Source organism: Sylvia atricapilla, chromosome 2 (assembly GCF_009819655.1).
Source record: "Sylvia atricapilla isolate bSylAtr1 chromosome 2, bSylAtr1.pri, whole genome shotgun sequence".
In the NCBI taxonomy this organism is placed as follows: Eukaryota; Metazoa; Chordata; class Aves; order Passeriformes; family Sylviidae; genus Sylvia; species Sylvia atricapilla.
The window spans coordinates 35974817-35989669 of NC_089141.1; the positions used below are offsets into that span (position 1 = coordinate 35974817).

Below are 14853 nucleotides of genomic sequence, written 5' to 3' on the forward strand. Positions count from 1 at the left end.
GCAGTTATTTTAATTTAATTTTTCTCATGAAAATGAGAGCATGAATAAGGATCATAATGAAAATTATAACATTTCTTATAAAAACCCCAAACAATTACAAAACCCAGTGAATGTTCCTTTTTACCTTTTAAGCATTTTAGGGAGACCCTTTTCCATGCTATTTATTAATATGAAATTAATTGTGACAAGTTATTATAAAATATCTTACTAAGTAAGTAGTGCATGTCATTAAGGTGTTGACACAAGTATAAAGTTCCTTTGAATCTGATAGCCTTCATTTTTTTAGAAGATCATAGATTTACACTAGTATCATTTATGCAGAAAATATAATTTTCTTATGCTACTCCAGAATCACTCCTGGAGCTATTTCTTGGATCACTTAGCCCTTTTTTTCAAACTTTTTCAGTCTTGTAGTTACCATGCAGTTCCTTGCTTGACTTTATGATTATTTTTTACTTGCCAATTTGCTTATTGCTTTTTTAAATGTATGTAGACTATTGATACTGTATTTTTTTTAATTCCTTCTAATCCAGAAAAAAATGTTATGAAATGATGTCATGTTGAGCTATCCTTTTCTAAAAAAACAAACCCCAGAAAATAACTTACAAATTGACTGGGCCACAGGACAGCTTGAAAATTAAGTAAAGGGAAGCCAATTATGTTGCTCACTGGTAATTCCCTTTTCCACTGATACTAAGCTCATTGGCTCTTAATCTAGTGAGACACTTTCTTAACAATTCCTATGAGACTCTTTACACATATCCAGAATTTCCAAAGATGACAGTTATGTTTTGGTTTTAGCTGCTGAGAGCATTATATTCCAGCAATTGAACTTCCATACAAATGTGTTAAAAAAGCAAATCTTTAATTAGACAAAACTATTGACTGATGACATGCTGATTGTACAGTTGGACAAGTCAAAATAGAGTACTCAGGGTGACCATTCATATTTTTCTGTTGAAGCTTTCTTTGCCATCAGTGAACTTGCTTTGAATACAATTTACTTCACAACTGCACTGTAACACCAACTATTTTTTTGAAGTACAAGTCTGATGGACTGTTACCCTTAGCTGTTTCAAAAGTGTTAATTAGTCCTGCATCTTTGTCTCAAATTAGTCTTTTGTGAAATCTTTGATTTCCAGTTGGAGTCTTGCACTGTCTTTCACAGGATGCACTGACACTTTGGTATATCAGACTCCAGAACTTGGATGTCAAAGGAACCTTAATTTTTTTTCTATAAAATTAAACTTAATATGCGATTTTTATTTTTTTTTGGCTTTTAGTTGATATGCATCCAGTGATCCATTCTACTTAAGTTGTCAGCCAACACAAATTACAGGGACATAGGCAATAACATCAGAAACTGTCTAAAGTATGACTTTTTGCAGTCCTTGTCAGTGAAATATGGTATTTGTAACCCTATTTATTTTTACTTTATATTTTCTTGCCCAACTTGATCTCTGCACATGATATATGATTTCCAGGTCATATTTTGTTGTCATTTTTCAAGTAATTCTCAGTCTTCTGAAAGATTAGAGCTGTTTGGTAATCTCCCAGTAGTGGGCTTCATGGCGATAGTGTTTTAAACAGCAAAAACAGTTGCCATAGTAATTATGCTTCTTCACAATGCCCATGGATTCAGAAATACCGGCGTAACAATTTTCTGAAGTTTTGTGTTTAGGATTTTAATTGGTACAAGAAGCTGCATGGGGTGTGGGACTGTGCTGAATGTACAAATGATTCTTCCTCAAGTTTAAGGATAATGATCTCAAAGAAGTACAGTTCCTGCAGTAACGGAGCTGTTTGTACACCACCTATGTAATGGTAGTCCTCTAGTCAAAGGTTAATATCTATCCTGAGGCACACACACACAGAGCTCCTACTGAGTTCAATAAATCAAAGAGGAACATTTCTCTCAAACTATTTCTCACAGGTAACTGCTTTGAGTAGGTCATCATAATCACCTTTTTCACATTTGAGGCTCATTAACAGTAAGTACTAGGAAAATACACAGCACAGGAGATAAAAATCCTTGAAAAACTCTGTGCCCTTGAAGGTTCTTAAAACTTTTTTTTTTTTTTTTTTTTTTTACTGAGGGCGAGTAATTTGAAGTATTTGAATTGTGCCATCTTTTCTAAGCAAATCCAGGTGAAGATGGAAATAACCTTATGATTTCAGTAGTAATGATTTGGTCCTAGCAATTTGCACACAATTATTGAGTTTAATTTAAAATATTTTCTTGTTTTATAGAAGCAGACCCAGAACTATCAACTCCAAGTACACAATAAGAAACAAAACCAAGAAGAGCTAATTACCTGTACCCAGCCCAAAAGTGAAAACGATGATTCGATTATTAAAAAGCTAAAGTCAATTGTGGATGAAATAGCAAGAAACAAGGATAAACTGGTAGAAGAAAATACGAAACTCCGTGAGGATCTAAAACTGTACCAAAATCGGTGCCAGGTAGTAATAGTTTTTTTATGATGACTATGGAATTAATGTAGGAAAATCAAGATGAGATACCTACATAAATGTACATTAGTTGTATTCCTTGCACGTATACAGAATAATCTGGCAACAGTATGGGTTGGGTTTTTTTAGTAAAACTGAAATAAGTTTGATTTGTAGCAGTATATTTTTTATCTTGTCTATGTATGTAGGGTTTTAGAACTCTCCTATATGCATAGCAGCTACATGAACTTCCCCTTGTTTGGTTCCTTGTATATGAATGACTTCCGTGAAATCTCTTTATCTGATTTATACCTTGTTGTTCATTGTGCCATGTAGCTAGTAAATTAGTATATACAAACATGTATGGTATACTTTGTTAGTTTTGAAAGAAGATTATGCAGCCAATTAAAAAAAAATAAGTTTCTCGCCATGTAAAGAACCACCAGTTTTTATCTTCCCTGGATCACTGTTTTTCAGCATAGCACTGATCTATGAAGACAGCCATTTGCCCCTCTTCTTTTGGTCATGGTATATGAGTTCTGACAAGATTGAGATAATACAAGATCTTTGCAACCTTTTTTATTATCTGTGTTTGAAACAAAGCAGGAATGAGATTCTTGTTGATTTTTTTTTTCTGGTGACACATACCAGTTATGCTTTTCCTTATTTAATTAAGCAGTTCTAGGTTCAGTAATATATTGAATGGCCTATAGTGACTTCAGGTATTTTTGGAGAAAGTTTTGTTTATGTTTATAGACAGTCTTGCAGAGTGCTAACAGCATATGCAATATACTTCATAGGAATAAGCATATATGTGGCAGAGGTTAATTTAAGATTGTGTTGTCAGGTGCTGTCAGAAGAGGCAAGTTTATACATTCCATTTGCACATTAGTTCACTGAGTCTTTTGCCTGTGTACAAGCCATTAGTGCAAGCAAAACTTCTGTTTTGAGGCCTGTTAAAAAGGCTGACATCAAAAGCAGTGGGAGTAGAATATGCAGTGGAACAAATCATGGCCGTCGGAGCAAGTGGATACACGCTGTATGATGGAGAGATTGTGCTGTAGCCTTGAAGAAAATCTTCAAGCAGGAAGAATTTTGGAATCGTGTATTCAACAGAATACAGGAGCTGTAGGAAGCTTGAAGACACTTTAAGTAGAAGTGGAGCTAGATGTACATAACAGTGTCATCTAAAGGGCAGAAAGTTGCAGAATAACTGTGTTGGTGTGGAATGCTGCTATGTTAGAAAAGCTGCATTTGGAAATAGCTGCATGAGGGAAACATTGATGTCAATGTATGGTGAAAAGGGGTAGCTCTGGGGAAACATTTTTTAAGAATGTCTGTATGAGAAAGAAGAAAGTACAAGGCCTGTTGTCAGCCAGAAAAAGTAAGCAGGTTTTCGTGTGAGAGAATTAGGTGAAGAATGGCAATAGTTGGACATGATATGGGTAAAGGAGGAGGGAGTAGATGGGAATCTTGGTGTGGAGAACTCCGATGGCAATGAAAGCAAGAGTTGCTGTGCCTCATATATTCCTCTGTGCCTATGATCATTTCATGTGTGCTTCTAATTATTTCACTTATACTATTAATTGGCCAATAAAAAAGTGAAATGTATGGAAGAGCAGTTTGTTGACTGCATAGAAAATACAAAGTTTAAAAGATCTAAATGGAGACTGCAGTCTATTTCTTTACCCTGTGAATTATTTGATAAACTTATCTGCAGCCGTAACATGAGAGGTAATCTGAAAACATCACACAAGGGGCTTGATTCTTGAAAAGTCAGCATTCGGTCAGCTGCTAGACAATAATTTACATAAAAATGCACCATATAATTTTATTTAAAAGGTTGAACAGTATATTGGGTTTGTGTTGGGAAGGTTTTGGCAATTGGGGCACTCCACGGATGGCCTCTGTGAGAAACTGCTGGAACCTTCCCCCATGTCTTGATGGAGCCAATGCCAGCTGGTTCCATGATGGGCCCACAGCTGGCCAAGGCTGAGCCCAACAGCAGTGATGGTGGCACCTTGAGGTTAATGTATTTAAGAGAAGGGGGGAAACAAACCCTGTGCAGGGGGGAGAGAAGACTGAGAACACGTCACAGGAACAGCCCGGCAGACACCAAGGTCAGTGCAGAAGGAGAGGCAGGAGGTGCTCCAGGCTCCAGAGCTGAGGTTCCCTGCAGCTCCTGGTGCAGCCCATGGTGAGGCAGCTGTGCCCCTGCAGCCCATGGAGGGCCATGGTGGGTCAGAGATCCACCTGCAGCTCCATGGAGCTCTGTGCCAGAGCAGGGGGATGCCTGAAGGAGGCTATGGGAAGCCTGTGCTGGAGCAAGGTTGTGACAAGACTTGTGGCCCTGTGGAGAGAGGAGCCCACACTGGTGCAGGTTTGCTGGCAGGACTTGTGACCCCATTGGGGTCCACACTGGAGCAGTCTGTTCCTGAAGGACTGTATCCCAGAGAATGAAGCCATGCTGGAGGAATTAATGAAGAACTTCAGCCTATGGGAAGGACTCACCATGAGTAATTTCATGGAGGACCATCTCCCCTGGGAAGGACCCACCCTGGAGCTGGGGGAGAGTGTGGAGTCCTCCCAAGAAGGAAGGAACCAGCAGGGACAAGGCGTGATGAACTGACCACAGCCCCCATTCCTCATACCCCAACTGGATGAGCACTGGAGGGGAGGAGGCAGAGAACTCTGGAGTGAAGTTGAGCCTGGAAAGAAAGGAGGCATGAGGAGAAGGTGTTCTAAGATTTAGTTTTTATTTCTCATTAACCTCCTCTAATCTGATTAGCAATAAATTATTTCTCTGAGTTGAGTCTGTTCTACCTTTAGCAGTAACTGGTGATTGATCTCTCACTGTCTTTACCTCAGGCCAAGAGCATTTGTCTTGTTTCTCTGCCCTGTCCAGCTGGGAAGGGCAGTGACAGTGTGGCTGTGGTGGGTACCTGGCATCTTATCAGGGCCAACCAACCACAAACAGCTTTGAGTAAAATTAGAAGAAGGAAATTTCAGGGACTTTATTTTGATTGGCAAGCTAGTAGAAGCAAAACTTTTCACAGGAGGGAAGAAAAGATTTAATGATTTTTTCAACTTGAAACAGACTATTTTTATGAGATATTTTCTAAACAAATACTAAAGTTTTCTACTTCAAAATTAATTTTCATTTTAACCAGATGCAATAGATATTTGCTAAAATAATCAGTGATGCATATCTAATTTTTTTAAACTGATATGTGAAACTGTGAAACTCTTGACCTGAAGTTCTGTTTCAATTATTATTGCAGCTGCTGCTGCTGTGGCTGCTGTTGTTCCTGCTACTATTTTAATTCACAAGAAAATACAATTTATGTAAATATATGTGATGACTGCAGTCTATTCACAGAAAATAAGACTTCTGCCACACAATTGTGCAGAATTCATTTCCCTTATCCACCCCAGAATGAAATCAGAGAGGCAACCATCTCCCAAATTCATATGTCATAGAACAATTGTGACTATTTCTTGAATGTTAGAGTGATGAATATAAGAATAAGCAAGTCTTACCAACAACTTTAACAGTTTATTAAGCTTTATTTCACTTGAACATACCCAGAATTGCATTTTGGTGTTTAAAAAAGCTCTCTTGGCCTTAATGTAACAAAGGATAAGATGAATGAAACCATACATGCAGCCCTCCCAAAAAAGCCCCCCAAAATGCAAAAGCACTTTGTATCTGTCTTCAGCAACCCTTTCAGCCAGAGGAAGACCACAGGCTTCTTGGAAGGAGGGTCATTCTTGTAGGTGGCTTTAAGGGAAATAAACCTTTGAAGTTCTTCCTTGCAGTACAATTTCTGAAATCTGGTTCTCTTTTGAAATTTTAAAGGCTTTGTTTTTGTTCTTAAAGATGGAAGCTATATTCAAATAAAATGAAGAAATTATGAAAAATGTGCATGTTTTTAGTGCAATAGATTGAAAGGATCGATATCCTTGGAAAAATCTTTTTTTTTTAATATGAAAAATGGTTTTGGATATTAGGTGAGAAGCAATACATATTCTCTGGATATTACTATTACAAGCATCATTATTATTGTTACTTTTGTTATTTGCGGGTTATATTTCCAATTTCTTGTATTTGGTATGTTTCCAGTATATTTTTGTGAAATTCTGATTTTTTTTCATGTTTTATCATGCCAAATGTGTGTCTTCATGTTGTCTAACACACTGTCTGTCAGAAATTAAAGATAAAGCAGAATAAGGTTTGTCAAGTCCCTAAAAAAATTTTTTTTTGATTGTTTGAAAGTTTTGTGATGTTCATTTAAATAAGAAATTAACTCCATGCAGATGGAACTAGTTTTGAAGAAGATTTATGCAGCCTTGTCGTTTCTAAAGTTTATAAATTTGGAAGTGCTGTTAGGAAGATAGAAAATGGAAGCCACTTATGGCACCAGTTCCAGCATGTGAAACATGTTCCAGGATGCAGAACCTGCTAAAACAAGCAAGCTATATATATTTAGATGCTTTTAGTACAATAAAGAACTTCTGAATTATGTTTCCTATGATAATTTCAGAAGCAGATGCATTGGAACATTGCAAGGGCTAAAGAATATTCAGATTTTGATTTTTAGATGAGAGGAGCTGACATGGAAGCAATATGTTTTTCAGAAATTAAAATCACGTATGTACAGGTATTGAATATGATGTGTTAAAACCCAGCTTTTTAAGCTGTCTAACTTTATTTAACTGTTTGTGCTTGTTTCTTTAGAACATGGAGGCAGACGTCTCAGAAATGAGAAATGAGCTGCAGTCAAGGGATGGTCTCTGGAGAAGGATACAACTGGAATGCCAAAAGTTGTATACAGAATTACTGAAAATCAAAGAGTACAAAGATATGCAGGAAATTCAAAAAAAGTATGGATGGTGAAAGCCATATTTAAATTAACAAGTACTTCTGAGCTGATACCTTTTGTCTTACATTTATTTTAAATTAAGTCTGTTTGAAAAGATATTCTGGATTCAAATGTCAGCTTCTAAATTTTAGACTGGATATTTTCATTGACAATTATATCAGACAATTTCAGGCAATAGATGCAGACTCTGTTAAAAGGCTTTAATGATGCCTAGAGTTTTACAAATCCCATGCATTTCAGATATTTCTACCTATATCTTTACAGTCTTTCATTTTCTCAGCATTAAAATACTTTGAAAACAATGCAGTTAAGATTCTCCCTAACTGCCTTTGAATAAAATCATCATGGTTTTATGGCTTATCTTATCTGCTGTAGCCATTTCAAATTATACAAAATACCTCTAATAGCAGTCTATAGCAGCTTTCAGGATTCTTTCTCCACACAGTTGTATTGTCCTTAATTCCTAGATATTTCCCAAAATCCAGCCTGGTTTAGGCCAAATGTTGGTTATGTTTGGGGGTATTTTTTCATCAGCAAGCAGGTGTTCTACAGTTTTACACTGTGGAGAGGATACTGCAAGGTAAAGAGTATTGAATGTTCTGGTTGTTTCATGTTTTGTTTATTTTTTACTTAAAGGCATCCATCAGCTTGTGTTCAGCTTACTGAGCAATTAGAAAATGAAAAAACTGAGTTATTGCTATTTGAAGAAAGTAGAGAACACCAAGAAGAAGAGTTGAACAAGGTATTTCATATAATTTCCAGATCTTAACTGTAGTAGAGGATCTTTAGGAGAGAGTACTGACCTAGGTATGTGCGTATACTGTAGAGAACAGGAGGATGCATTGTAGGTTCAGGAGAGCATGAAGGTTTTTCATATGAAAAAGATTTCATATATGGTTGTATTTAGTTGTATAGCTGTAAAACTGACGTTCTGGTTCTGTGCCTACCTACTTCATTGAAATAATGGAAGAGACCATGCCTACACATTACTGTGATGCAGATAATACCATGCAACTATGAAAGCCTCCAAAGCTCTGATTAATTGTTAGCCTGCAGAGTTAAGCTGGGATTTGTAGGTGGTCCCAAAGATAGGATATGCAAACAGATCAACTGATACAAGTCACTGTGGCAGGTACTCACCCAAGGCTAAGCTTGATCAGGTACCTGGTGCACAGTCTAGGGCAGACCTCTCTCGTTGGAACTATGCATCACATTGCATTGCACATTTCAGAAGTGCTGTGAGCAGGCAGCAGTGGCATGGCACTGTGCAACAGTGTATGGCTTGGCAGCCTGAAATACTTTGGAAATAAAGGATGCTCAGAACTCGTCTTACAAGCATGTTGTGGTTTTGCCAAGTAGCAATGTAAGCAGAAATCGCAGAATTGTCAGGGTTGGAAGGGTCCAATCCCCCTGCCACCTCCAGCAGGTTACAGGAATGCTTGCCAAGTGGGTTTTGAATGTCTCTATTTGAATGCATCTGACCTGGCTTCATCAATTTTGGCATGATAGTCATGATCTAGCTCTTAGGTTTTTTGCATCTGCATCTATTTTTTTACAATTCTAATATTTCCGTACTGTTTGCATAAATAAAAGCGAAATGCAATCTGTTACTCATTGTGTATAGTACTGCAGAAAGTTGTTAAAATGGGTTCAAAGGTTGTTACGCTGGATTTTGTTGTTTTGTTTCTTACACGAAACGATCTGTCAGTAATAAATTGTTAGTTATAGTAGAAAGATTACGAAAACAATTTTTGTGTTTATACTTTGGAGAACACTATGCTGGAGGTACTGGAGAAAGTTTGATTTCTAATTTTACATGTAATGGCAGGAAAAATTCTCTTAAAGTGATTTGCCATATACACCCTTTATTTATAACATAATTTCTTATTAAAGAGCCTCTATAGTTTGATTTATTTATAGTGCTCCTAAGTCAATCTAAGGTTCATCAAACTTTTTTTAAACCTTACTTAACTTAGGTGCTGTATAAATAAATAGTACTTAAATTTATTGAATGGATATTACCTTGGATATTCCTTACCCTAAATTCCAATTCTTAACACAATTATTACTTTCTTTTAAAAGGTCATTTGAAGTGTATTGTATTTTGTTAATTATAATATTAAATAGGCAAATGAAAGAAAAAGAGAAGTGTTAAAAAAAAAAAAAAGTAAAAATAAACAAAGCTTTGTGCACTGACTTCCAAAGGCATTTTATTTTACAATCTCAAAATCTTTGAATCAGTTAGAAGAGTTGGTTTCTTGGAAGCAACAGCAGGAAAAGTATAAGGGATAAGTAGCACGTGATGCAATCATATTTACTGCACAGTATTTTTTCTTTTTGAAACATATTTGCTACAGATAAGAAACCATGTTTATCGAAAGGAGCAGTCCCATTGCTCTGAGCAGCAAAGAATGAAGACAGAAATCTCTGACCTGACAGAGGAGCTTCATCAGAAGGAGATCACTATAGCAACTATCATGGAGAAAGCTAGTCTTCTGGAAAGACAGTTAAAAATGGAGTTAGAGACAAAACACAAATTGTTAACAAAACAACAGGTATGCAAGTAGGCAAAAGCAGCCCACATCATTTTACTCCACACTATTGATAATGACATTCATTTTCTGTGGAAAAAAAGACATCACATTTCTTGCTGTAGTTTTTATCAGTGGTGCTGTAATATCTGTAAAGTATTACAAAAGCAGCCAAATTGATACTGGAACAAGAAATCACCAGTAAATGTCAACTGTACATCTAAATTGAAATTCATTCTGAGCATCATATCTGGTTACTATTTTTATGTGCAAATGATCTTGAAAACTTCCAGTTTATGGTTATTACATATGCTTTTAGTTTCTAAATTTTCAGTGTTTTCTAAAGCTTTTTGAAGAATGTTACAAATCTGCATAGGAAATTATAGTAATTTTATAGCTGTAAACTGTAAGATACCAGCAGGGATTTTTATGGCAAATTTTTGTTTTAATAACAAATTTATCATCTTCATTACTTAGTTTTTAAAACAAAAGAACCATCATATTTAGAGGTTTCTGTGTATCTCTGTGTTTTCTGAGAGGGTCACCACATGTGGAAAACTCATTGAAGCAATACTTTACTTTTGACAATAGAAAAGTTAGTGTTTGGGGAAAATGAGAGATATCTCCTGCTGTGTGGCACTCTTTACCAGATATTTCCATATCACTAAGAGAGTAAATATAATTTCTAGATGTCATGAATAGGATTTCATCCAGTTTCAGTGGCCTGTAATATCTGTCCCTCTTTCTATGTAGTAACTGCATGTGAACTTCTTGTTTTCCTAAGTCATTACTTCTTTCAAAAAGGTAAATAAGTTCAGAGGCATTGCACTTGTATTATCTTTTATAGGTGGTTTAACACTTCTTCCTACTTTGGTATTGCTATTTTAAAAATATTATATTAAGTTTTGTAATTCTTAATGTATATTTTGTAAAATTAAGCTTCAATATATCTATACTCAGTGTTATTCCAGTTGAGGGTAATATTCTTGTATTTAACTAAGAACCTAATCTTTTCCTAGTTGTTGGAATTACATTACCAAGTTATCAAATCTGAAAACACGCATCTAAAAGAAATGGTGGAAAACCAGGAGTGTGAAAGTTGCATGGTAATTTTTTTTAACCTATGAAGTATTCAGAATATTTATTTATATTTATTGTAAATGTAGATTAAGATTATGGCAGATTTAGTGATTTCTGGCTTGCATAAATTAAATAAATAAAAATAAGGTGTGCAGCATAATAAAAACAAAGTGGTATTCACACACAGGCTAAAGATGAATATTGCTAACAGTAATTTTTACCTTAATTCTATTAAACTACAAGTGAGCTAAATTTTTCAGTAACTGTCTAGACACCAAATAATTTCTGGGAACTTATTTTTTGTAAGTTATATCACTTATTTAAGTTTCAGCAGTCATCATTCTCACAGACAAAAATACAACCCTTTTTTATTACCTTACCCCTTTGTTCACATGGTATTTAAATAGCAGTGTAGAAAACTGACATATTTTGCTCCCACCCAGGTTATTTTCAGTTTAGTATTTATATCTCTCCAAACAGGGGAGCTTTAAAATTTAATTGATAAAAAGTGTGCCATAAGATTATCTAGAACTGTTGGTTTATGAAGGTAAAATAAAGAGTATATATGCTGTTTTCCACAAAAAGCTTCAAAACATCCCCTGCATACAGAACATCTGCAGTAACTGTATCTATCACTAAAAAAAATCCCACTGGAATGTTGTTTGGAAATACTGATGTAAATACATTTTGGGGGGATTTTCAGCCTGTTAATTGTCATGAATCAATGTCACATTTATCCACAACCTTAAAACAGCCATCCACAGATGTCCATCAATGATGTCATGCACACTATTACGGATATCTATATGTGAATATATGATACATTATTGTGTGGAAACATAGATGGATATGTGTCTAACTCTTCTCTGCAGTGACACTTTTTTTGAAGATTGAGAAGAGCTGTTTGACAAGAGTCCTTGGAGATATCATATGTTTGTTATATTTTAACAGTAAAATCCAGTTACTACATATACCAAGGTCAATACATGTGTCAGTAGATTTGTGGTATTAAAAATTCTTTCGTGCTTTACTAATGTATTGTGAGGATCTAAACATTAGAGACTGTGATACATTTGATATTAAGATTCCAGGGATTGCAGAGATTTTTATGGACATATTTTTGCTGTACAGTGGAGCACTACACAGACCTCTGCGACCAGTGCCAGCCTAAGTCAGTACAGTGTTATGCATCATCAGGCAGGGTTACTTTCAGGGTTTATGTGTCAGAAGCAATGTAGCTGGGCCAGCTCAATTTTAGGGTTCATGCCATTATAACTTTACTGCTGATTCTAGAGCTATTAGTGGTAGGATGACTGAGCACTCTCCTTCTCCCTTAGTTCTGCCACTCCTCCCATTTGTGAGATGTATCTGAGCCCCTGTTCCCCCATAGTTCCACAAATTATTGAATTTTCTTATACATTCTGGCATTTCTATGCCAGCATGGCTCATAAATTCCCCATAAAACTAAGCAAGGCAAGGTTCACAGGAGGAGATGGCATCACATCAGTGCAAGGAATAGACAGGCGTTCAAATGCAGGAGCACAGTTGTGCCAGCAGTGTACAAGAGCCAAATCTGTAATGAGTTACTAAGTTCCAAGAGAATAAGGTAAAACTAGGAACATAGGAAAGCACAACTTAATGAAATACAAAGCATTTTAGTCTTTTGTGTGTAATCTGATAAAGCTTTGGAGAATTTCCTGGTGACAACAGTATACTCTTATTGCAAATATATTACACATCGCAGTGCAGTACTCTGTATATAGTTCCAAAATTGCTTTCTCAGGTGTGCAGCATAGGCTTTGTGGGTGAAGTGATAGGAGAAAAAAAGGAACAGAGTATCCTAGCTAGACAACTTCCAGAGCTGATATCCATCTTCTCTTCTTGATATCCTAGTGGATGGGTCTCTTTAGCCCCTGATCACAGCGCATGTGTGGCTTGCACTTTCAGTATTTTGCCTTGCACACCACGTGGGCTAACCCAGCTGAGAACGAGGCTTCAGTGACAGGGACAGAGAGCACTGTGCTCATGTGCCTTTACTCACTGCTTCTGAAACTGAAGGTGACCATCTCAACACACATACTAAACTGTGCCTGTACACACACACTCTGTATCTAGTATAGTAATGAACTCCTATAATTTTGCCTATATTTTTGGAGGAATTGTTACTGGAGGGAGCAATACAGTCTGCAGCTATAGCTGTTATGGTTGCTTTTATGTCATCAGTTTTACAAAGCAAGCGAGAAATTTACATCAATAATATTTTGAATGCATGTTTGCTGAGAAATTTTAATTTGCTTTATTGTGTTATAGAGGCTGTTATCCCTTCTGTTCCATTTATCTACTGTGAATTTTTTTTCTGGAGGCAATTGTCTTGGTTTGCCCTAAATGTTGCATGATTATATATGGTAACTAGATCTTTTCTTTAGCATAGAACATTGTTTTGTGTTTGCTTGTTAAAAATATACCCATTTACTGTGGAAAAAATAACTACTTAATGATGGTATTATCTCTTTTCACAGTGTATAGATTTATGTAACAAAGAAAATGGAAATTTCACAGCTTCTCTTCACAAAATGAAATGTGAGAATTTAAGACTACAAAATAACCTTGTTAAACTACAAAATGACACAGAAACATCGATACTGGGTTGCATGGATACATATAGGGAAACAGAGCACAGCTACCAAACCCATTCAAAGGTGCAAAAAAGGGAAAAGAGGTAATATTTAGATTGTACACATTTATGAAGCTTCTTGTAAGTGTTTTGGGAGGTCTGACTGGGACAAATTGTCAAGTTTTTTGCTGTTTCTGTTCATTCAGAGCTCCCAGCAATTTAAATATCAGACTTAGTATATTTGTAAGGACTTCCTACATTTTTCTGGATGGCTAACGGAAACTGGCAATAAATGAAGTCCCAGAAATGTTCTGGTTTAGTATTTAGCACATGAAACTTTATAAACTTTTTATGTGCTACTCAAGCTATTCTTACTTCCAGGTTTTGCAAAATAGAGCAGACCGTATTTTTATTACCAAATAAAAACAAGACAAGGAAAGGATAGAAAATCAACATGAGAAGTAAACTTCTCGACGGGAGGTTCTCTTAATAAGCAGTTTGAACTACAGGGCCTGCTGAAAGCTTTGTGTCCTCCACTCTCATTTGTTGGAAATTTCATTAAATATATTTTAATGCCTTGTCTGGTTTCAATGTTCGTGGGTGACCTGATTTTTAAAAGAAACATAATTTCAGATGCCCTGAGTAAGTCATTAATACAATAAACTCCTTGTTAGGGAAAAATGAGACTTGAGAATATTCAGAATCATAGAAAGCATTGTAATGGTGACTTTCTTTTTATTTCCCTGTATTCAGTGAGCCATTGAATTGCCTTCAAACATGTTATATTCATGCCATTGCAATTAAAAACAAACCAAAAAGTCCCACTCCCTGTTAAATAGTATTTTACAGTACAGGAAACTAAAAATTAATAGGAAGCTAAATATGTTGGTTATTTGTAACAAAGAACTAAAATCATAGCACTAACATGAAACAGTTCTGTGAAATAAAGTTGAAATAGCTGGAGCCAAAACTCAGCATGTTAAGATTTCAAACTCACACCTTTAGGTTTTGGCAAAATTTAAAATCATTTTCTTTCGGCAAAATAGAGTGGCATCCCAATATATGTAGCTCCATTTTTGCCTAAAATTTCTTTTTAAAGAATATTGATTTGTGTTGTAAATAGTACTCATGTGTTAATAAAAATAAATAGATATATTATATATATGTGTATATGTATATATTTTTTTTGCATATACATAATACACACATATCTTTGGAAGTGACAGATATGACTGATTTCCTTTGAAGTTTCAAATAATGTTGAAGAAGTTGCTGAAACAAATCCTTGTAGACT

The 14853-nt window shown here is 35.7% G+C and overlaps 1 protein-coding gene across 1 annotated transcript in view; it reads left to right on the forward strand.

Annotated features, from left to right (window-relative positions):
* Positions 1–14853, forward strand: part of DEUP1 (deuterosome assembly protein 1) — a 40123-nt gene that overhangs the window by 13492 nt on the left and 11778 nt on the right. Inside the window, exons 6-11 of the mRNA XM_066341308.1 lie at positions 2251–2463; positions 7190–7335; positions 7971–8076; positions 9692–9889; positions 10885–10971; positions 13465–13664. Coding sequence (XP_066197405.1) covers positions 2251–2463; positions 7190–7335; positions 7971–8076; positions 9692–9889; positions 10885–10971; positions 13465–13664 — 950 coding nt within the window. The remainder of the gene's footprint in view (positions 1–2250; positions 2464–7189; positions 7336–7970; positions 8077–9691; positions 9890–10884; positions 10972–13464; positions 13665–14853) is intronic.